Genomic DNA, 18,438 nt, shown 5'->3' on the forward strand with positions numbered 1-18,438 from the left:
CAAAAAACCCCCTTATTCCCTATTTTCTAGATACCTTATTTCCTGAATAAAAATTGCAAATATTTTTCCCCAAAACTTTTGAAGATTAAATACAAAGGAATATGGAGTTGCTGTTTACTTTGACTGTGTTAGGCTACAGCATATGTTAATGTTATACATATGTTAGGCCAGCCCTAGAGTTGTTACAGCATTCAGTTGTGAGTTGTAGATAAAGAGAAAATACTGATTTAGGAGACAAAAAATTCCAAGGTTCAAGTTCAGGAGTGCAAGGTTACTTAGGAAGATGCATTGGAAAGTATCCACAGAATCATCTGATCTAGTACTGATAATATTTATTTTACTTATTTTTCTCTCTCTCTCTTTTCTACCCATTCTTTTTTGTAGCCACTATCGATGCAGATGGACAGGGATTTTGTCAAGGTGGATTTAGTATTGACTTTACAAAGGTATGTGATTCTTTCTCAATTCCTACGAGTCAGCAGACAGTTGCAAGTTAACAACAACCCTGATACAGACCACATACAAGCACAGCTATTATGAAACTAAATGTAAACTACCATTCCTGGGGGGAAAAAACCACAACCTAACACACCCTTGTAAATAAACAAAAACAACTTCATACCACTCCAATATTATAAACCTGTTTCTTGCTACATCTTCACAGCAGCACACTTTCACCACTTGTAGGAATCATGTACTGAACAAATAATCCGCTTTTCCAGCCTCTTGCCATAAACCTCTGCTGCAGCTAGTCAATTTAGCTTAGTTATTTCAAATGAAATAAACTGTGGTAGTCAGTTTTTTTGAGACACTTATTTTGAAGGGATCAGTGCATAGCTAGTGCTACTTCTTGAGGAAGAATAACTTACTGCTAAAGGGAACTGGTTAACAATGTTCTTGTGAATTATGTTTTGTTTTTCTCATCAGCTAGCAGAAGTAGACTTTTTCCTTTTTTGCCATCTGTCTTATGTTTCTTCTACTTTTATGTTCTCCCTGCCTTTTATAGTTTGTTTTTTATTTAAATTCACAATTACTTTTTAAATCCAAGCACAATAAAACTGTGCACAAACCTGAGAACTAACTACAGTTTTTTATATTGTACAGTTAAATTGTTTAGCATAGTCTGGACATGTTAAGACCACATAAGTCCTATTTGTGATGTGACAATTTTTTGGGTTCTTCACATCTTGTGGTTGGGTCATATCCCTTCACTCTTTGCGCGAGGACACTCTTGGTTTTCCTCCAGAGGAAACCGTGCGAAGTGCAGTATAGGACTGTAAGTGTTTGAGTTATTTTGCGTGCACGCCTCGGGCTTACTGTGCAGACTCTAGCCCCAGTTAAAACCAACCTTGGGCTCTAATCCAAAACCCTAGCTTAGTGGGCAAGCCTGGGTATAAGGTATCTCCAAATCTCTGACCTAGATTTTTCTGAGTGGTGTATATGGTAGTTTTTAAGATTAAAACCTGAATAAGTGGCTTAATTATGCAGCACAGTCTATGGCCCAATTCAGTATTTACGGAGCAAATTCCTAGCACTGGGATAGCTAATGTGGTTAAAGTTTCATAAAATGGTTTGTGGATTGCAGTTGTACCAAGGAATATGGAGTGGGGGAATTACATCACAGCTTTTCTGAATTAAACTTTTCTAAAGATAAGTTACAGAAAGTGGCAGGGGCAGAAGATGAAACTAGTTTTGTGTACTGACCTGAAAACATGTTATGATTGCCTTATAGCAGTCTTAAAGTCTTCTCCTAATTGTATTTCTGTTGTCTTAGATTTATGTGGGTAAAAGGGTCTCCTATAATAAAAGCAGAATTCTGCCTAGAATTTTAAATGGGTGAAATAGAGAAGCAAGTCACTGAAGGCCTATTGTTTGTTATCTTAGCATTTTACAGGATGCATTTTTAATTAATCATTCCTTCAAAAAATAAAATGTATTGGAGTCAGAGAAGCTACAGTGATATACATGCATGGGATTACTTCCCATAAACATAGGACATGTGCTTTTGTCTTTAGATATGCTTAATGTGTTTTTTCTTTTTTATTTTTCTTTCTTCCCCCCACTCCCAAAGGGAGACAGAGTGCTACTTGGAGGACCCGGAAGTTTTTACTGGCAAGGTGAGATATATCATTTAAGTCACAGAGAAGCTGACCTCTTTGATTTTTCTCTTTATCCTCTTAGTCATTTGTATCCACATTCCTCCAACCACTGTCAAAGTCTTCGTCAGTAAGAAAACTAACAGAAATAATTTTTCTTTATCCTTCAAAATCAAGGCAACCACGGATTAAAGCTGAAGTAATAATTGTATAGATGTGTCTTTTGTCTTTTAAATAACTCTATGATCATTTTAAAGGCATTTTCCCAGGAATGTGGAATTTGTTTCCACCAGCAGGATAAGTTTCCTTTAGGATATTTTGCTTGTTGTTTCAAAATCTACATGTTTTGTCATTTCTGACACACATATGAAGCATGTATTTTCAATGAGAAATGTACCCTGCAAAGAGAACTATCATTATTTTCCTTTGACAGCAAAGATATATTGCGCTTGTTTATATTGATCTGTTTGTGCCATGGTGCACATTTTGCCTCTAACTGTGCTGTTTACACAGAACATTACCTATATATTTTGCTAATGTGGGCTTCAGTCAGTATTTGTTTGCAGGATTATTCAGTGTTTAGCTGTAGCTCTCTGTCCAAAAGATGGTGCTGCTATAATCAGGACATAGCTGCCAAACTCTGCTGCCTGTTTTTTAATGTAAATACTGATGTTGATGGAAGATTTTCTGTATCATGCCAGCCTACATGTAGATGCAGCAGCACAGGAGGCTTGTTTCCAGTCCTATGTTTTAAATTCTGAACAAAATGGAATAATTGAAACTAAACGGCAGATACAGTATAATATAGATTATGTTTGTATATTCATTTTATTGCTTTTTGGCAAAAGTGACATCTCATCTGCTGAAACAACCTTATTCTCTTCTACTACAACCAAAAAAAAAAAATCTCAGCTCTGAATAGGAGACAACAGTATACTTCTAAAAACTAGATTTTTCACCCCAAATTTTTATTCCACATTCTGAGATGCTGGAGGAGTAGTTTTCCCTATACTTCATACATGTGTGAATATGTATGTGAAGTAAGTGCTCTTCTGAAAGAAAAAAAAAAAAAAAAAAAAAATTGTGATTCAAGATTTAATTTAAACTCAAAGAAAAGAGTGTCATGAAGTCACCACCTAGTGGCTAGTGAAGTGAAAACGGAGAACACAGTAATACACTGTGCTCATCTTACTAGCTCCTTGTCTGCCATATTAAGCTCTCACGTTATGGTATTTAGACAGGAGCGATGACTCAGTTCTGCAATACCATAAGCATATGCTTACTGTTACCTAACTGAGCAGTCCCATTTAAGTCCTGGCTTATATGTAGGAGCGGCTTCTATTTTCAGTGAGAACTCTTTGAGTGCTTTTCATTAAATATGTGCATAAATCTTTGCTGAAGTAGGATCCAGGTTTTCACTTATACCCTTTCTAGTGCTGCTGCTGTTGGCTATTTTCTGGCATTGTGGAAGAGTTGTTGCTTTAGAAGCAAGCATTCTGTAAGTGAGTCCTGTTGCTTATTGAATGAGTGCACACCTATTTTATTTGTGGTTTTAAGCTGTTTTCTTTCTCTTTAGGCCAACTTATTTCTGATCGAGTGACAGAGATTGTGGCTAAATATGACTCCAAAGTCTACAGTACAAAGTATGATGACCAGTTAGCAACCAGACCTGCCAGTGCTGCTTTTGATGACAGCTACTTGGGTGCGTAGGTTGAAAAGGAAGAAAACCTAGCTGTACTTGAAAAACTCACTTGCGCTATTCATGTTTTAAGTGTAAATCACACTATTAATTCAACATTTGACAGATAACTGAAGAGCTACATACCTGAAAATGCAGTAATTTATGTATGACAGCAGCTTAGTTATCATGCCATAGGCTTGATTCAAAAAGCACCTGATGACAAAAGAAATGGAAATATTTCCATGAATTTTTGTGCTCTGTGATTCAGGCCAAATATGGGAACGGCCGAGGTATGATTTTTATGTGAGAAGTTAGTCACATACCTATTTTTTTAGAAAAGCAGCTGTTTCTAAATAATCTACCAAAACAAAATAAAAATGTGAAAGAATCATGTTGGGGAAGAAAAATAATGAAGAGAGTCCCTTAGAGGAGTGGGAAATGATCATTTAGCTTCATATATGTCTAATCAGGTTCAGAAAAAAGCAAGGATAGACCAGGACAGTTCCCAGGATGATAATTTTAAAAGTTTCCTCTTCTGATCTCAAATTCATGGATGCTGGTGAATTACAGTCTACTCATGTAGCTGTTTATAGTCTAAGCTACTTAGAGGCAATATTTATTCCACTGCGTTTTAAGATGAAGCGAGAGGAGTGTGCATGGAGACCTATGAAGAGTGTAAAGAGAGATGAAAGGTTTAATAAGGTTTTTAAAGTGATTTACTAATTTTGTCTGTTGATCAGGTTATTCGGTGGCTGTTGGAGACTTCAATGGTGATGGCATAGAAGGTAAGACCCTTGCTTCAGTAAAAAAATCGTGTTAATAGGCTGGGCAGGTCTTTCAAATAAATAGTATAGAACAAATGATACAGTGCACAGGAAAATGCATAAAGCACTAGGAATGACCTACTCTGTTCAAGCAAAGTCATTGTGCTTTGGGACCTGAATGTTACTTGGGTGTCTTGCTTTATATTTCAGACTTTGTATCAGGAGTCCCAAGAGCAGCAAGAACTCTGGGCATGGTAGGAAATTTGAAACATTAAACTTTACAATAAATAAAAAAGATTAATACTGTTGGTATGCTGTAATGTGTATTTCTTCATGTGCAGGTGTCTATTTACAATGGGAAAAACATGTCTTCCATGTACAACTTCACAGGAGAGCAGGTATGTAGCTTTATTCAGTGTGGTGGGTGACCGGGTGGCTATTCCTATAGAAAGATGACATGTTGAGACAGTATTTAGGGTACTAGAACATATAATATTTTGTATGTTATTAGCTTGTGTGCCAAAGAAAAGTTTTAAAAAGTCTATAGGAATCCTAAAAATATATGTTCTGTGAGTTCCCGTTTTGTAGTACTACTTAGAAAAACAGTCTTATTTAAATGAAGGAAATGCTGCCTATTTTGAGAGTTGGTAAAGAGGACTGGATCATGAGAGGAAGAATGGGGAAGGTAACTGAACAGTCTACTTTCTAACAGAGTAAGGAAGAGAAAGGAAAATGTAAGGAGAAAGGAGACAAAAAATTTTGTGGTACATATTATCATGTCCCTAACATCTTTTCTATATAGCTTTGTATAAACTTGTTTGTGTGTTTATATCACTACAACTCACAAGTTTGGTTTGAATTTTGTTTTCTAGATGGCTGCCTATTTTGGGTATTCGGTGGCTGCCACAGATATCAATGGGGACAAGTAAGTGCCCTCTTCTCCCCACTGCCACCCAACTTGTTTGTGGAAAGAAAAAAAGCAGCTTTTATTAAAAAGTCTTTCCTACAGTGTAGATTTCTCTCTTTATTACTGTTTTAACATGTATCTGCACAACACACTTTCTCGCTAGCACTCAACATTTGTTTTAACAATTGTAGACTTGTTTTTGTATTTTTGTACATAAATACACATGTGTGTATTCACATGCTTTAAATGCCTTCAATTCTGGTATATTTGTGCTTACTTTGTCAATAAATATTTGACTTCAGTTGCAATTTAAAGATAGGTAACTTTCTTCTTAATATTGACTTCAGTGCTGAGCTAGTCCTGGTAACGGGTGCTTAAGAGAATGAACTGAATTTTCATGCTGTTACTGAAGAACCTTATCCTTCTTTGGTCCAGTTATACAGATTTGTTTATTGGAGCCCCTCTTTTTATGGATCGAGGTTCTGATGGGAAACTTCAAGAGGTTGGCCAAGTTTCCATTTGCCTTCAACGAGCCTCTGGAGGGTTTCACATCACAAAGCTGAATGGTTTTGAGATATTTGCAAGATTCAGCAGTTCTATTGCACCTCTGGGGGATCTAGATCAGGATGGCTTCAATGGTAGGACATCATTTATTGATCAGTATTTTCTGTTCGTAGATGAAATCTAGACAGCACACTGAATATGGATTCTACACACAAACATTAGGCATTCTAACCATGACTGAATGTTGGACACTAAGGTCTAGACTCCTTTCGATGCTTGTATGCTACTCCCAAGAATGCTAACAGGAGTTACATGTATGCATCGAGCAGAGACTATACCATTTGAACTACAACATGGATTATTTTAGCTGTTACACTCATCAGTTTATTACTTTCTAAGTGATAAGTACAGTAGAAACGTCGATGAAATATCTGACTCTCCACTGTGACTTGTTAGGACATCTTCAATATAATTTTCCTGTTTCCATTGCTTAAAGCCAACTTTCCTCTCCAGAAACACATGATGACTGAAAAGAAGGTTTTGTTTCAGAGAGCTGGTTAAAAATGTTCTGATAGAAGAGATTTTCCTCAGAAAAGTCTAGGTTTTTTTATTTCAAAATGGAAGAGTCTGGTGAAAATATCCCATAACAACTACAGCCAACTGTACCAAGAGCTGAGTGTCTTGAGCAGGTATTTGGATGAGAAGTCTGAGTCTGATACAACTGAAGCTGTGGACTCAAACCTGTTGCCAGTGCTTCTTGTTACTTTCACTTAGGAATGGAGAGCAATGAAACAGACAAGAATCATACAGTTTTGGGACGGAGACTTCCAGGAATCCTAGGGAGAACACTTTGTTTTGCAAGTCATACTCCAGTGTTTCCTAAAGAGTGGTAGGAATTTGAGTTCTGCAAAAAATGCTTGTTTTTGTTTTTTCCATTCTGCTTGCAAGCTAAGCCTTTTCTGAAAGATCAAAAATTATAATAGGCTAATATTTCAAATTCCCAGGTAGCTCCAATTTATTTTTTTAATGAAATCATAGAATCATAGAATAGTTTGGGTTGGAAGGGACCTTTTTAGTTGCTAATAGTGTACAGAATTAGTGTGAAGATGCAATATCACTGCAACAATTTACAGAAGACATGGGAAAGGTTACAGCTGATAGCCAAAAATCCAGTCACTTGATGAGATTATCCAAAAAATGTTTTGATTCCATCATATTTCAATCTGAAATACACTGTAGGTGAGAAAATCATAGCAAAAGCTGCCTCTTTTTAATTACTTTGCCATTATTTAGTCTGGTTTTTTAGTCTTTTTTTTCCCTGCTCTGTTTCATTTTGGGAGCGTTAATTAAAATGCTTTCCATCACAGTATGGTGCAAGATTGGAATTTCTACTGTTTTCATAAAGTTTGTAAAGATGAGTCAAAAATACAAAATGGTAAACTTTTAAGTCCTTGTTCTTTTCATGAAACTTTCTCAAATTTAAGGAAAGAGGAGGGAATAATGTAAATACTCTGTATAGTGTTTCATGTTTGGTCTTCGAACCGACTGCAGAAATGTTGAATTTAGATCATATGTATGCTTCTAAAGCTGTCCTTAGAGACAGTCCAATTAGCATTTTGTTTATTACTGTTTATTAGTCATTAATAATGAGTACTCTCAAATTTATTAAGCTTTAAGAGATAGCATAATTGCAGGAACTGGAAGTTCTCCATAAAACATATTGTCAAGCCGTGATCAGGATAGACTGGAATTTGATACCATTGTTTTAGGCTGATTTAAATTTGCCAGAATTATTAAAATGTCACACCCTTTGGAGGAACATGGGTGTGTTAATGAAGTGGGCAGATAGTCCCACTTAGTTTTGTTATTTGGCGCCAACAGTGACTAATTCTGGGTGTTTAATACTCTCAAAAGCATCTCAAATCCATATGATTTGGCTGTAAGTCAGTTACTGAAGTGTAGAAGTGTTTGCAGAACTATTACTTTCCCTCCTCCCCCCATACAAGTGTATGATCCATGTTCTTGTTAAACATTTATACTTCCTAGAAAAACCAGCATCCAATTGAAAAAAAAAAAAGATTGTTGATGAGCATTTTAAAGGCCGGTTGCATTTCCTCCCTACTGACACACGTGGAAACTAATATCAGAAATTACTGATCATTGTAAGCACAAATATGTTTTCCTAGTCTGCCTGGAGATGTTGACGATTGTTCTTTTGGTTTACAGATGTTGCAGTTGCTGCACCGTATGGTGGAGAGGACAAGAGAGGACTTGTCTATATCTATAATGGAAGAGCAAATGGTTTGAATGCAGTCCCATCTCAAATTCTTGAAGGGCAGTGGGCCGCTCGCACCATGCCACCCAGTTTTGGGTACTCGCTGAAAGGAGCCACAGATGTGGACAAAAATGGATATCCAGGTCCTTTCCTCTAAATATCACTTTAGAATAACTTAATAGTAGCCCCACCTCGAACTAACAGCATATTTTAAAAAATAAATTGTAATGTGTCATATTTCTCCTTTCTTCCTAGACTTGATTGTTGGAGCCTTTGGTGTTGACACAGCTGTTTTGTATAGGTAAGTATCCCTCTATGCGTTTACATAAGAGCAAGCAGAATGAAAGCTCAGCGACGTTCTTGCGTTACAAAAGAAAGCAGGATCAGGGAAGCCTGAAATTCTGCCACTTCACCTTCCAAACTGCTGGAGGTAAAAAGAGGTTATACTGCTGTTTTCACTGAGTAAATCTACATTCTGCTATCTATTACTTATCTTCCTCAATAATCTATAGGTAAGAGAAAATATAAATAAGGTGTCTTCACAGCTTTCTGAGTGACAGTTTTCTAGATTCTGACACATACAGGGTGCTGCTAGCTATTACACTGCAATCCCGATATTCTCATCCAAACTTGCTCATTTTGAGAAAATACCTTATTTGTTTGTGCTAGAAATAGATAGGACTTCCTCTAACACAATTGTCCATGTTCTGACTGATGCTAATGAAAGGGCACAGAAAAGCTTCCTGCTTTTCCCTAATCTACTTAATGATTATTTGTTATTCTTGCAGTTTCACTAAATATTGTCTAAGTGTGTATGTGTATATTTCACAATTTGATGGGGAGGATATTGTCTAACAGTGTTGAACGTTGTTCAAGAGGATGTTTTCTTTGCAGGGCTAGACCAGTTATTAGAGTAAATGCTGCCCTGGAAGTTAATCCAACCATTCTAAACCCAGAAAACAAAGCCTGTTCGCTGTCAGATGTAAAAGTTTCTTGGTAAGCAGGGTATCTTTGTTTTCCTTTGAGGGGAGGGACTTTATTGGTTTTATTTTCAAAAGCTTTCAATTTTGAAAGGATTCAGGAAGTCTAGTCAGCTAATTAAAAAAAGGCAATCAAACACAGATTTTTCTGAAAGAACAGACAACACAAAATAAGAACTCTTTGACAACAGTGGGAGGACCAGCATTGTTTTCAATAGATGCTAGATAGATTCCTAAGTTACATCCTACCTGTAGAGATTGCCAGTTGCCAGTGTTGAGTAAGATCTTCCCAAGATGGTAACGGATCACACAGCTTTTGCAATGTTTTTACCCATTAACTTCTTTTTAGGTGAGCTTATTGAAAACACTTGGGAAATGATCTGCTCTGCAAACTGGTTTTGGTTCTTGTTCCTGGACGATTATCCAAACCCACTTTTCCTTCGTAGTGCTAACTTCCTTTTCAACTCAGTATGCCGGTTCCTTCTAGCTTTAAAAATAAATGAGCCACATTTGATTTCAGGAATAAATACTCTGCTTCACAGCTGACTCTTCCTACATGAATCAAGACTCCAAAGCTTTGCATTGCTTGCATTGCTGTCTACTTATTAATAGGTTATAATTTCTCTCCCACCAGTAGAAAATAGCTTTTGTGGTGTGAGCTAGTGTCTCAAAAGAGAATACTTTTGAACTGAGAAAAACAGTAAAGAATTTTAGAAGAAAATTAGAGAAAAAGTGTGTGAAATTAATATTTTCTTTTCCTCCAAAACAGCTTCAAAGTAAAGTTCTGCTTAAAAGCGGATGGCAAAGGAAAGCTCCCTAATTCACTCAGTAAGTTCTGCGTTTAAAAACTTTGAAGTCTTTTATATTGTTTGCAGACATCAGCACTGGTCATTGTTCTTTTTCATTACTGAAACAGTTGGCTACCCTTTACAGCACAATCCTACCAGTTCAGTAATCATATACATCTATATGACTGTCTTCAGCAGTTTTTTTGCTGATGTTGTGTTAAAGTCAGCGGGATTTGAGCATACTTGGGACTTTAAGCGTATGTTTAACCACTTGGTGGAACTAGTCTTGGAAAGTCCTTTGTATTTTACAGAATTGAGATCAGCTTTGGTTGAGGGGAGTTTTAGACAAGAATATTCAAGTATGTGCATTGTTAGGTCTGAAAAATCTAGACAAGCCACAAGGGACTTCTCACATTTCTGTTGAAATCATGACCTTCTGATTGATATCACTGATTTTTTTCATCAGATTCTGTGGATCAGAATCAGGAAAAGATTGTTTCAAACAGGTTTTTAAGTTGTCTCTAAGAGATTTTTGTACTGTGGCAGACAGCCTGCTACAAGCAGGTTTTGTCTACTCATTATAAAAGCTTTTCCTTATTTTCTGTATGGCATGTATAGAGGTGGTATGATCTGGGAAGATGCATATACAGGTGGTATGATCTGGGAAGATTCATATGAATAGCTGTTACATATTTTAAATTTCATATCAAATATTTGAAGTAATTATATTAGCAATGCAGTTAAATAAGTGTTATGTGCAAGATTGTTTTAAAATTTTCTGGGGGAAAGAATTTAACTTCTGTTCTTGCAGTTCTATAGCAATTATAAATGTATCAGTGTTTATGTGTTTCCAGTTTTTAAGGGAAAAGCAGAGGCCAATTTAGGACAACAACAGTGCTTGTTAGTTACTATTTTGAGAACTAATGTAGTAAATTTTATATTGAAAGAACTGGAAGTTTTAAAAGTTCAAAGTACTAGGTTTCCATTGTAGCTGAAATCAGTGTTCACCTCCATTTCTGATGGGAATCTGCACTGTGTTTAATTGAATGAAATATCCCTAACCTAAACACTTTGGATTGGACAGATTTCCAAGTGGAGCTGCTGTTGGATAAACTTAAGCAGAAAGGAGCTATAAGGAGAGCTCTCTTTCTCCACAGCAAACAGCCTAGCCACTCGAAGAACATGACTATTACAAAGGGGGGCAAAATGAATTGTGAAGAACTTGATGCCTTTTTGAGGGTAAGTAGCCATTTACGTTTTAGGCAAATAATTTTTGGTGCATTGTCTATCACAAGTTCCTTGTGTTAGGTGTTTAAAAAAAAAAACATAGAAAAAAGAAATGCTAGAGAAACTTCATGCCCAATGGATAGACCTAAAATTACTAAAACCATGTGTCTATCCCGGGTTATAACTGCTGTCAGAGGATGAATGATGGATATTATTGTGACTAAGGTCCTGGTCACTAAGTGGATTGGTAGTTCAATTCTGAACTTTGTTATGGACTTCTTGGACAATTCATCTAGGCACAAAATTAGTTATAATTTCCAAGGAACATGAAAGTCAATAAGCAGAGGTTGTGCTTCTACTTTGGAGGTAAAAGAATAAAGAAAAATACGGATCTGCAACTAAAAAGCAAAGATCAGCAAATGACAGAGGAGACAGAGAAGGTTGAAATATTACGTTTGCTTTTTCTCCGTCTTTTTGTTTTAGTGGACAGATGCTAACACACTTAAAAAGTAATCCAGTAGAAGAAACACTGGCTGAAATAAGGAAAGACGTGTGAAAGTGTAGCTGTGTAAATTAGATGCAGCTCACATCTATCTCTGAGTACTTATAAATCAAACATAAACAATACTTACTCCCCTCTCCAAAAAAAAAAAAAACAACCCAGTAAAAATACTAGTAATCATTAAGGATTCATGGAGGATAGGTAATACTTTTCTTTGACTGGCCTTGTGAGTGGGATATATATGGAAATAGACATCCCAGATCTCAGTGTTAGTAAAGCTTTAACACTTTTCCACCTGACATTCTCATAAAGAAAGTAATGACACATGACCTATATGAAATTACCTTAAATTGGATGCAAAACCAGTTGAAAACTAAGTTATCAATAGGTTTCTGCCCATAGAAGATAGCTTCTGAAGTAAGATCCTGCAATGAGGTGTTCTAGATTCAGTAATTTTTATTATTCTCAGAAATGAGGATAATGAAGCACAGTTTACACTAATAAAATCTGTGGCTAACATGAAGCGAAGAGATGGTTTGTAAGTACTCTGAAAGGCAGGATCAACATTTGATAAACAGAATGATTTGAAATGAACAATATGAAAGTCAGCAACTCCAAGTGCAAAGTAATAATTTTAGGAAGGAAAAATCACAAGTCTAAAGATTAATATCTATGAGGGATCTTAGAATCATACTGAATTTTGTCTGACAGGCAAGAGTGGAATTGTATAGCCCTTTAGGCTCCTTGCTATTATAGTTCTATGACTTAATACTTCTGTATGCTCCAATTTTCCATTTGTAAAACACGCATGTTACTACTAAGATTGTCCATCTTCAAAGTTTACGCTGTGGGTTTTCTGATGAGATTTTCTAGTTTGAAAAGAGCTGAGAAGTTTTAATGTTTTGGCTTCCTCATTCCTACTACAACATGAACAATAAATAAAAATACTAGTCAGTATTGCTCTTGGGATGACTGTTTGTTGCCTATAGAGACTTTTGAAGGATATTTTTTTGTTGTTGCTTTCTTCACATGTGTTAATTGTAATTCAAATCTTTGGTTTCCTCAGGATGAATCTGAATTTAGAGACAAACTAACTCCCATTACTATTTTTATGGAATATCGTCTGGATTACAGAACAGCTGCAGATGCAACAGGATTGCACCCTATCCTCAACCAGTTCACTCCTGCTAATATGAGCAGACAGGTATACTTCTTACACGATCTGTGATGTGAGAACTCAGAGCATATTTTCAGCTTTCAATACTTATTCAATACTTATGTTCATCTTAGGACTTCTGAAAAACTAAGATACCAAAATATACATCTAGACTTTAGTCTTTGAATTATGGAAATATTGATGGTTATTGTATGTTTGTCTTCTCTTTTTTTCCTTCTCTCTGTGTCAAATTTCTTTTTTGACACGCTATTCCTTAGTGCTGGACTTCCTTTTCACACATACTAATTAAGTTTTCTGGAGAAAAACAGTTAAAGTAGTATTGAAGGTGTTAATCTTGAAGGATTGGAGTGTTTCATCCATTGCTCGTACTATGCTGCTGTATGTATATTATGTTTATCCCTATAGTTCTCTTAAGGTAATAAACATAGTTTTTCTATTTCTTCCCTTTATACAAATTTTTACACTTGTTTGTAAAAGAGGATAGTGGAGCTACAACTCAAGATGAACAGATTATTCAAAGTATGGAAAGAGGATTAAGATATGTAGACATCAGTCCTAGAATTGCAGTGTGGCAAGATGAGGCACAGTGCCCCCCATATATAAAAACTCATTTGTTCTCTTCTGAGACTAATGAGATGAAGGTATCTCATAACCAGCTGTTAAGAAAATTTTTTATTTGGTGGTGAAACAGTATCATTGGAAATGTATGTTAGAACAGATGCAGGAATTATTACAACAATATGCGTTTCATTTTTGCATAGGCACATATTCTGCTGGATTGTGGTGATGATAATATCTGCAAACCAAAGCTGGAGGTTTCAGTAGAAAGGTAAATGCATGAGAAAAATACTACAGGGAAAAGTAACTTCCCTACTTTAGAATTCTAAACTTCAAGAGCTTGTAATACTTTTATTAAAAGGATGTATTGAAATAAGTAGGACTCCTCAATGTATACAATCTAAACTCATGCTTATTTGTTTTAAGGAAAACCCATTTTCTGCTTTGTAACCTAATGTCTTTAGCATGTAATACAGGGAGAGCACACCCCCCCCCACCCCCCCCAGCCCCCACTATAAGTACACAGTATTTATTTGTATATTTGCTAAGCTGGACATGCATAGCAAGCATAAAACAGTGTTAGCTGCAATTGTACCACTGTTCTGTTATTTAATACTAGATAGACACATGAAGATGCGAACAGGCATGATTTTATCCAGCAAGGGGTGGAGTAGGACTCTGTTGTCACACGTATGAAAAACATTGTTGGTATTGGTAATATCTTTTATTAAACCTGGAAAAAATAAACAAGTTTTAACTCATGATTCTTTCATGAGTCTGGGCTTTTTGTGCTTTGTATGCCCGAAAGCCATTCTTAGTGTATTATCTCAACTCATAAATGTTATCTGGGTTTTTTTATGCCCTTAGTGCAGAGCGATAGCATATGCACATGTATGTAGGTAGTACAGTTCACAAGCATACTAATTTATGCAAATGCTCAGAAACATTTTACATCAGTGCAGGTACAGTTAGGTTCCCTTGTAGTTGGTGAAATGAAAATACGTTGTTTAGAAAGATATTTTTTTTGTATCTGGAACAAATGTATTACAGAGGTCTTGGCTGTATTCTCTAGTTGAGCCTTCCATTAAGTTTTGTTATAAATGTATGCTTGCACCTCTGCTAAGCAGGCATCTAAATCAAAATGTACACAGCGATTTACCTGTTCATAGTTGTTTGTTTTTTGTTAAAGAAAGGTGTCGGTGATTTTGTGGTTTATTGTAAATTTTATAAAAAAGATTCTTACAAAACAGCATGTAATGTTTGCTCCATTTTTGTGATTATAGACACGTTTTTGTTTTAAACATCGTGTAGAGCTCTCCTGATATTGCTGAAGCATAGGTACTGCCTCTAGATTTCTCTAATGTCTTTGTGCAATTTCAGAATGTCTCTTGTTTCTGTAAGTTCAGCCAGTTCAATACACTTTAAAACCTGAATGCAGAGCTCATTTTTACACTTGTTTTTTGTAGTGATCAGAAGCAGATCTATATTGGTGATGACAATCCCTTGACACTAATGGTCAGTGCTCAGAATCAAGGGGAAGGGGCCTATGAAGCAGAACTCTTCGTCATCGTTCCGCCCCAAGCAGATTTCATTGGTGTTGTTCGTAACAACGAGGTAAAATTCCAACTATCTTTCTTTTTTGAGTAGTCATATTTCAGGTGCTGCTAGGGAAGTCTGTGGGAGAGGGTCCATCAGTGGTGTTTTTTATTCTTCAGTCTTAAAGTAAAACACCGAAAAAATGATAAAGTTCTTCCAAGCCCCAAAGCTGTATAACACCTGGCTGGCTGGTTCCAGTTTAAGAGCCTACTGCTAGCAACAAAGGAGAATCATCTGTGTGATGGAGCTTGACACACAGAGTTTATCTGCTACAAGTCTTTATTTGAACAGTGCCCTTGTTAATTTATTTAAATTTAGACTTAGCATGTCATGTGCTAGATAAAGAGCTGGGCACCTGTGCGGCAAAAAGTGATGTTGGGTATACTATTCTCTTCCAGATAAGTATGTAGAAATTCTTGGGTGTCAGTTATCCTGACTACACAGAATATTAAAATTTATTTCCTGACTTCCCCTAGTATTATAAAATGTCTGTGTAACTTCTGTTTCTTTGAAGACACGTGGGTGTAGTCCAAATTTTGTTTTAGCCCATTATAGCTATATATAAGTAATATACTTTCAGATTTTCCTCATCCTTGTTTTTATTTGATATAATCTATGATCAATCAGTATATCTGTAAAGTTGCAGAATGTTAAGGGGAAAACTATTTTCCCCCTATATCAAAGGGTTCCAACTTTGATACAACATCCTTCATGTATGTTGGACCATGCCTTGGTTTGGTTCTCCAGTTTGGCTCTGCTACTCTAGAGCTTTGTGATGTGGCTTTATCCAAGATCTGATAGGTCCTCTAAGACCTCTTTTTGAGTAAGCTAGTAAGTATTCATGTTATTTTTGTCTTCCAGTCTTTATTTTCCTGTGGAGAGTTTGCCCGATTGCCAAAGTTTCTTCACATCAGATTTAAAGAATCACATGGAGAAATGCTTTAGGTCACAAAAATCATCAGTGCTACCCAATATAGGAGTACTGAATTTCTCTTTTTATAACCTTGGAAAAAGCACCTATCTCGTATCAAAAATATTTGTCTCTGTGGAGACTTTCATACTCAGATTTTATTTCATTTTAGTGCTTGACTGTGTTAGGACTGACAAATTATATTAGAATTAACACAGCACATCTAGAACTTTTCTCCAGACTTTCAACCAGGTGTCCAGATGTAAAGAATTACTTTGCTTAATAGTTCGTTCTGGTTTATTGCAGGCTTTAGCAAGGCTGTCATGCGCATTTAAAACAGAGAATCAAACTCGCATGGTAGTTTGTGACCTGGGAAATCCCATGAAAGCAGGAACTAAGGTAAGGTTTGGTCCAACAGGTGTCTGGTAGCTCACACAGGAGTGCAGCTGGCATTTTTCTTAATCACAGTAGTGTTTGGGCAGGATGTTTACTCACAGGAATTTAAGATTAGATCTAGCTCACATTTAGCTGCCCACATGTTTGGTTAGTTCAGTGGTAATTGGTTTCAACATTTCAGCTAAATTAAAGGCTGACAGGAGTGTTGATGAGTTGTACGATGTCACTCAAAAGGAGTAGTACATTAAACAATGGAATTAATGAACTCTGGTCCCTCATGAGTTTGTCTCTAGATCTATCTGATACATATTTTTTAGTATATAATAAACACACCTTTCTCTTAGTGGAAACCTAATAGTGCTTCTCTCTTCTGCCTAGTTTTGTGATGTTTGAGAGAGAGTTTTGTCTAGTTGAGACCTCTGCACTTCCACCAAATGGAGCTGAAACTGGAAGAATTAAAAAACTATTAGTGGGACCTGGCAGATACTAAGATGATATGACATAATAAGCCTTATTTTCTGAGGAAATAAAGTGAAAGTCAGTCACAATTATAAGCACTTTGGTGCTTTTCTTCCAAGAGACATTTTATATAGATGAATAAATGCTATTTCCAAAGTCTTTCGAAGTATATCAAGCTGAACTGTACAGATGTTGAAGCAACTATCATGTACTGACTTAGAACAAACCTTGGGAACTGAATTTAGAATCATTAAAGTGTGCCCTGTTCTTTAGACTACAGTACTTTTTGCAACACATAGGGAGGCTCAATTATGTGTAAAAATGGCTGAAGCAAGGGGAGTGAGCATGATGTAAACCTTACATTTCTATTTTGTGGCAGTGATGCATCGGCTGAAATCTACAGAGCGCGGTACATTTCTAGTCTTGATGAACTGGACAAGTTTTATTTGCCAGTTCTCTGTGTGTGTTCTCTTATGACCACAAGCCTCAAGCAATTTCGTTGTAGTATAATAGTATTAAGAAGCTTTTATCGTGTATTTTATTGTGCTTCCACTGAACCATGGTGATTTTTTTTCTAAAGCTATTAGCTGGCCTGCGTTTCAGCGTGCACCAGCAGTCTGAAATGGATACCTCTGTGAAGTTTGACTTGCAAATCCGAAGGTACGGAAATCTATGAGTATGTATCTCACCTGGTAGATAACATACTAAGTAAATAGACTGTGAACTAAGCAGTTAGTTTCACTCTGGACTAATTCTCTGGTCTTTGCCTCGTAATTGTTTAAAAAAATAAACACATCTTTTTTAATGAATTATGTTTTCTAAAATAGAGGAAAAGTAAGAAAACACAGTTTTCTGTTTGAATGCAGTTTCTTTTGCTTGCAGCTTTTAGACAGGGCATGGCACAAGTGAAATACTAATAATGAGGAACAAAACCATTTAAAGTGTTTCAAGAAAAACTTTGCATTTTTGTACCTGCATACCGTTGTGATCTCCTGACACTTGTGTAGTGCCACAGAATGACTTGTGTCTTTGGGTTTCTAGCCCTGTTTTAAAACTGATGTTTGAACTGTGAATTCCTTCTGATGTAAAGCCAGAATTTCAAATTTTATGTATTTTGAGGATGAGAGGTACAAGTCTTTCAGAAAAGGCAATCAATGCATGTGATGGTCTGAGCAGAAGCAACATGCAGTGAACCATTTTAAGTGTTTTACAATAGCCAGCATAAGACAGTCTAAAAATTAAATGGGACAAAACAGTAGTGTTCCTGTCAATTATAAGATAAGCACAGCGCTTTCATATAAATATGGTATATAAATCTGAATTTATACCTACTGGAGATGATATGTAAGATTTGGAGATGTCATCAATAGGAATCTCTTTACCCAATACAGTTTCATGTTGCTTAATGGACAGTACAAATACAGCTGCTTTTTTTTCCCCATGGTGGACAAAAAGCTTTTTTTTTTTTCCATTTAAGGGCTTCAATTTTTTTTTAATGTAGTGAATAAATTATTCTCATCCACATATGCATTTTTCGTCTACAGCAGTTAAATAAGTTTAAACCTGCCATTCTATTTTAATGATACAGTGGTTTGCCACACTGATCGAAGGCTTTGGC

General features: G+C 36.1%; 1 protein-coding gene across 2 annotated transcripts in view; it reads left to right on the top strand.

Annotated features, from left to right (window-relative positions):
* ITGAV (integrin subunit alpha V) overlaps positions 1-18,438 on the top strand; it is a 51,389-nt gene that overhangs the window by 18,780 nt on the left and 14,171 nt on the right. The window contains exons 5-22 of one of the 2 annotated variants that reach the window (XM_050899571.1): positions 385-446; positions 2,072-2,117; positions 3,673-3,798; positions 4,518-4,562; positions 4,752-4,795; positions 4,883-4,939; positions 5,414-5,466; positions 5,884-6,086; positions 8,179-8,370; positions 8,483-8,528; positions 9,122-9,223; positions 9,977-10,035; positions 11,080-11,234; positions 12,791-12,928; positions 13,663-13,730; positions 14,926-15,073; positions 16,272-16,364; positions 17,401-17,480. In XM_050899571.1, the coding sequence (XP_050755528.1) occupies positions 385-446; positions 2,072-2,117; positions 3,673-3,798; positions 4,518-4,562; positions 4,752-4,795; positions 4,883-4,939; positions 5,414-5,466; positions 5,884-6,086; positions 8,179-8,370; positions 8,483-8,528; positions 9,122-9,223; positions 9,977-10,035; positions 11,080-11,234; positions 12,791-12,928; positions 13,663-13,730; positions 14,926-15,073; positions 16,272-16,364; positions 17,401-17,480 (1,717 nt within the window). The remainder of the gene's footprint in view (positions 1-384; positions 447-2,071; positions 2,118-3,672; positions 3,799-4,517; positions 4,563-4,751; positions 4,796-4,882; positions 4,940-5,413; positions 5,467-5,883; positions 6,087-8,178; positions 8,371-8,482; positions 8,529-9,121; positions 9,224-9,976; positions 10,036-11,079; positions 11,235-12,790; positions 12,929-13,662; positions 13,731-14,925; positions 15,074-16,271; positions 16,365-17,400; positions 17,481-18,438) is intronic. The other variant, XM_050899572.1, reaches the window with a different exon arrangement.

This window comes from Gymnogyps californianus, chromosome 7, assembly GCF_018139145.2.
Source record: "Gymnogyps californianus isolate 813 chromosome 7, ASM1813914v2, whole genome shotgun sequence".
Taxonomy (NCBI): Eukaryota; Metazoa; Chordata; class Aves; order Accipitriformes; family Cathartidae; genus Gymnogyps; species Gymnogyps californianus.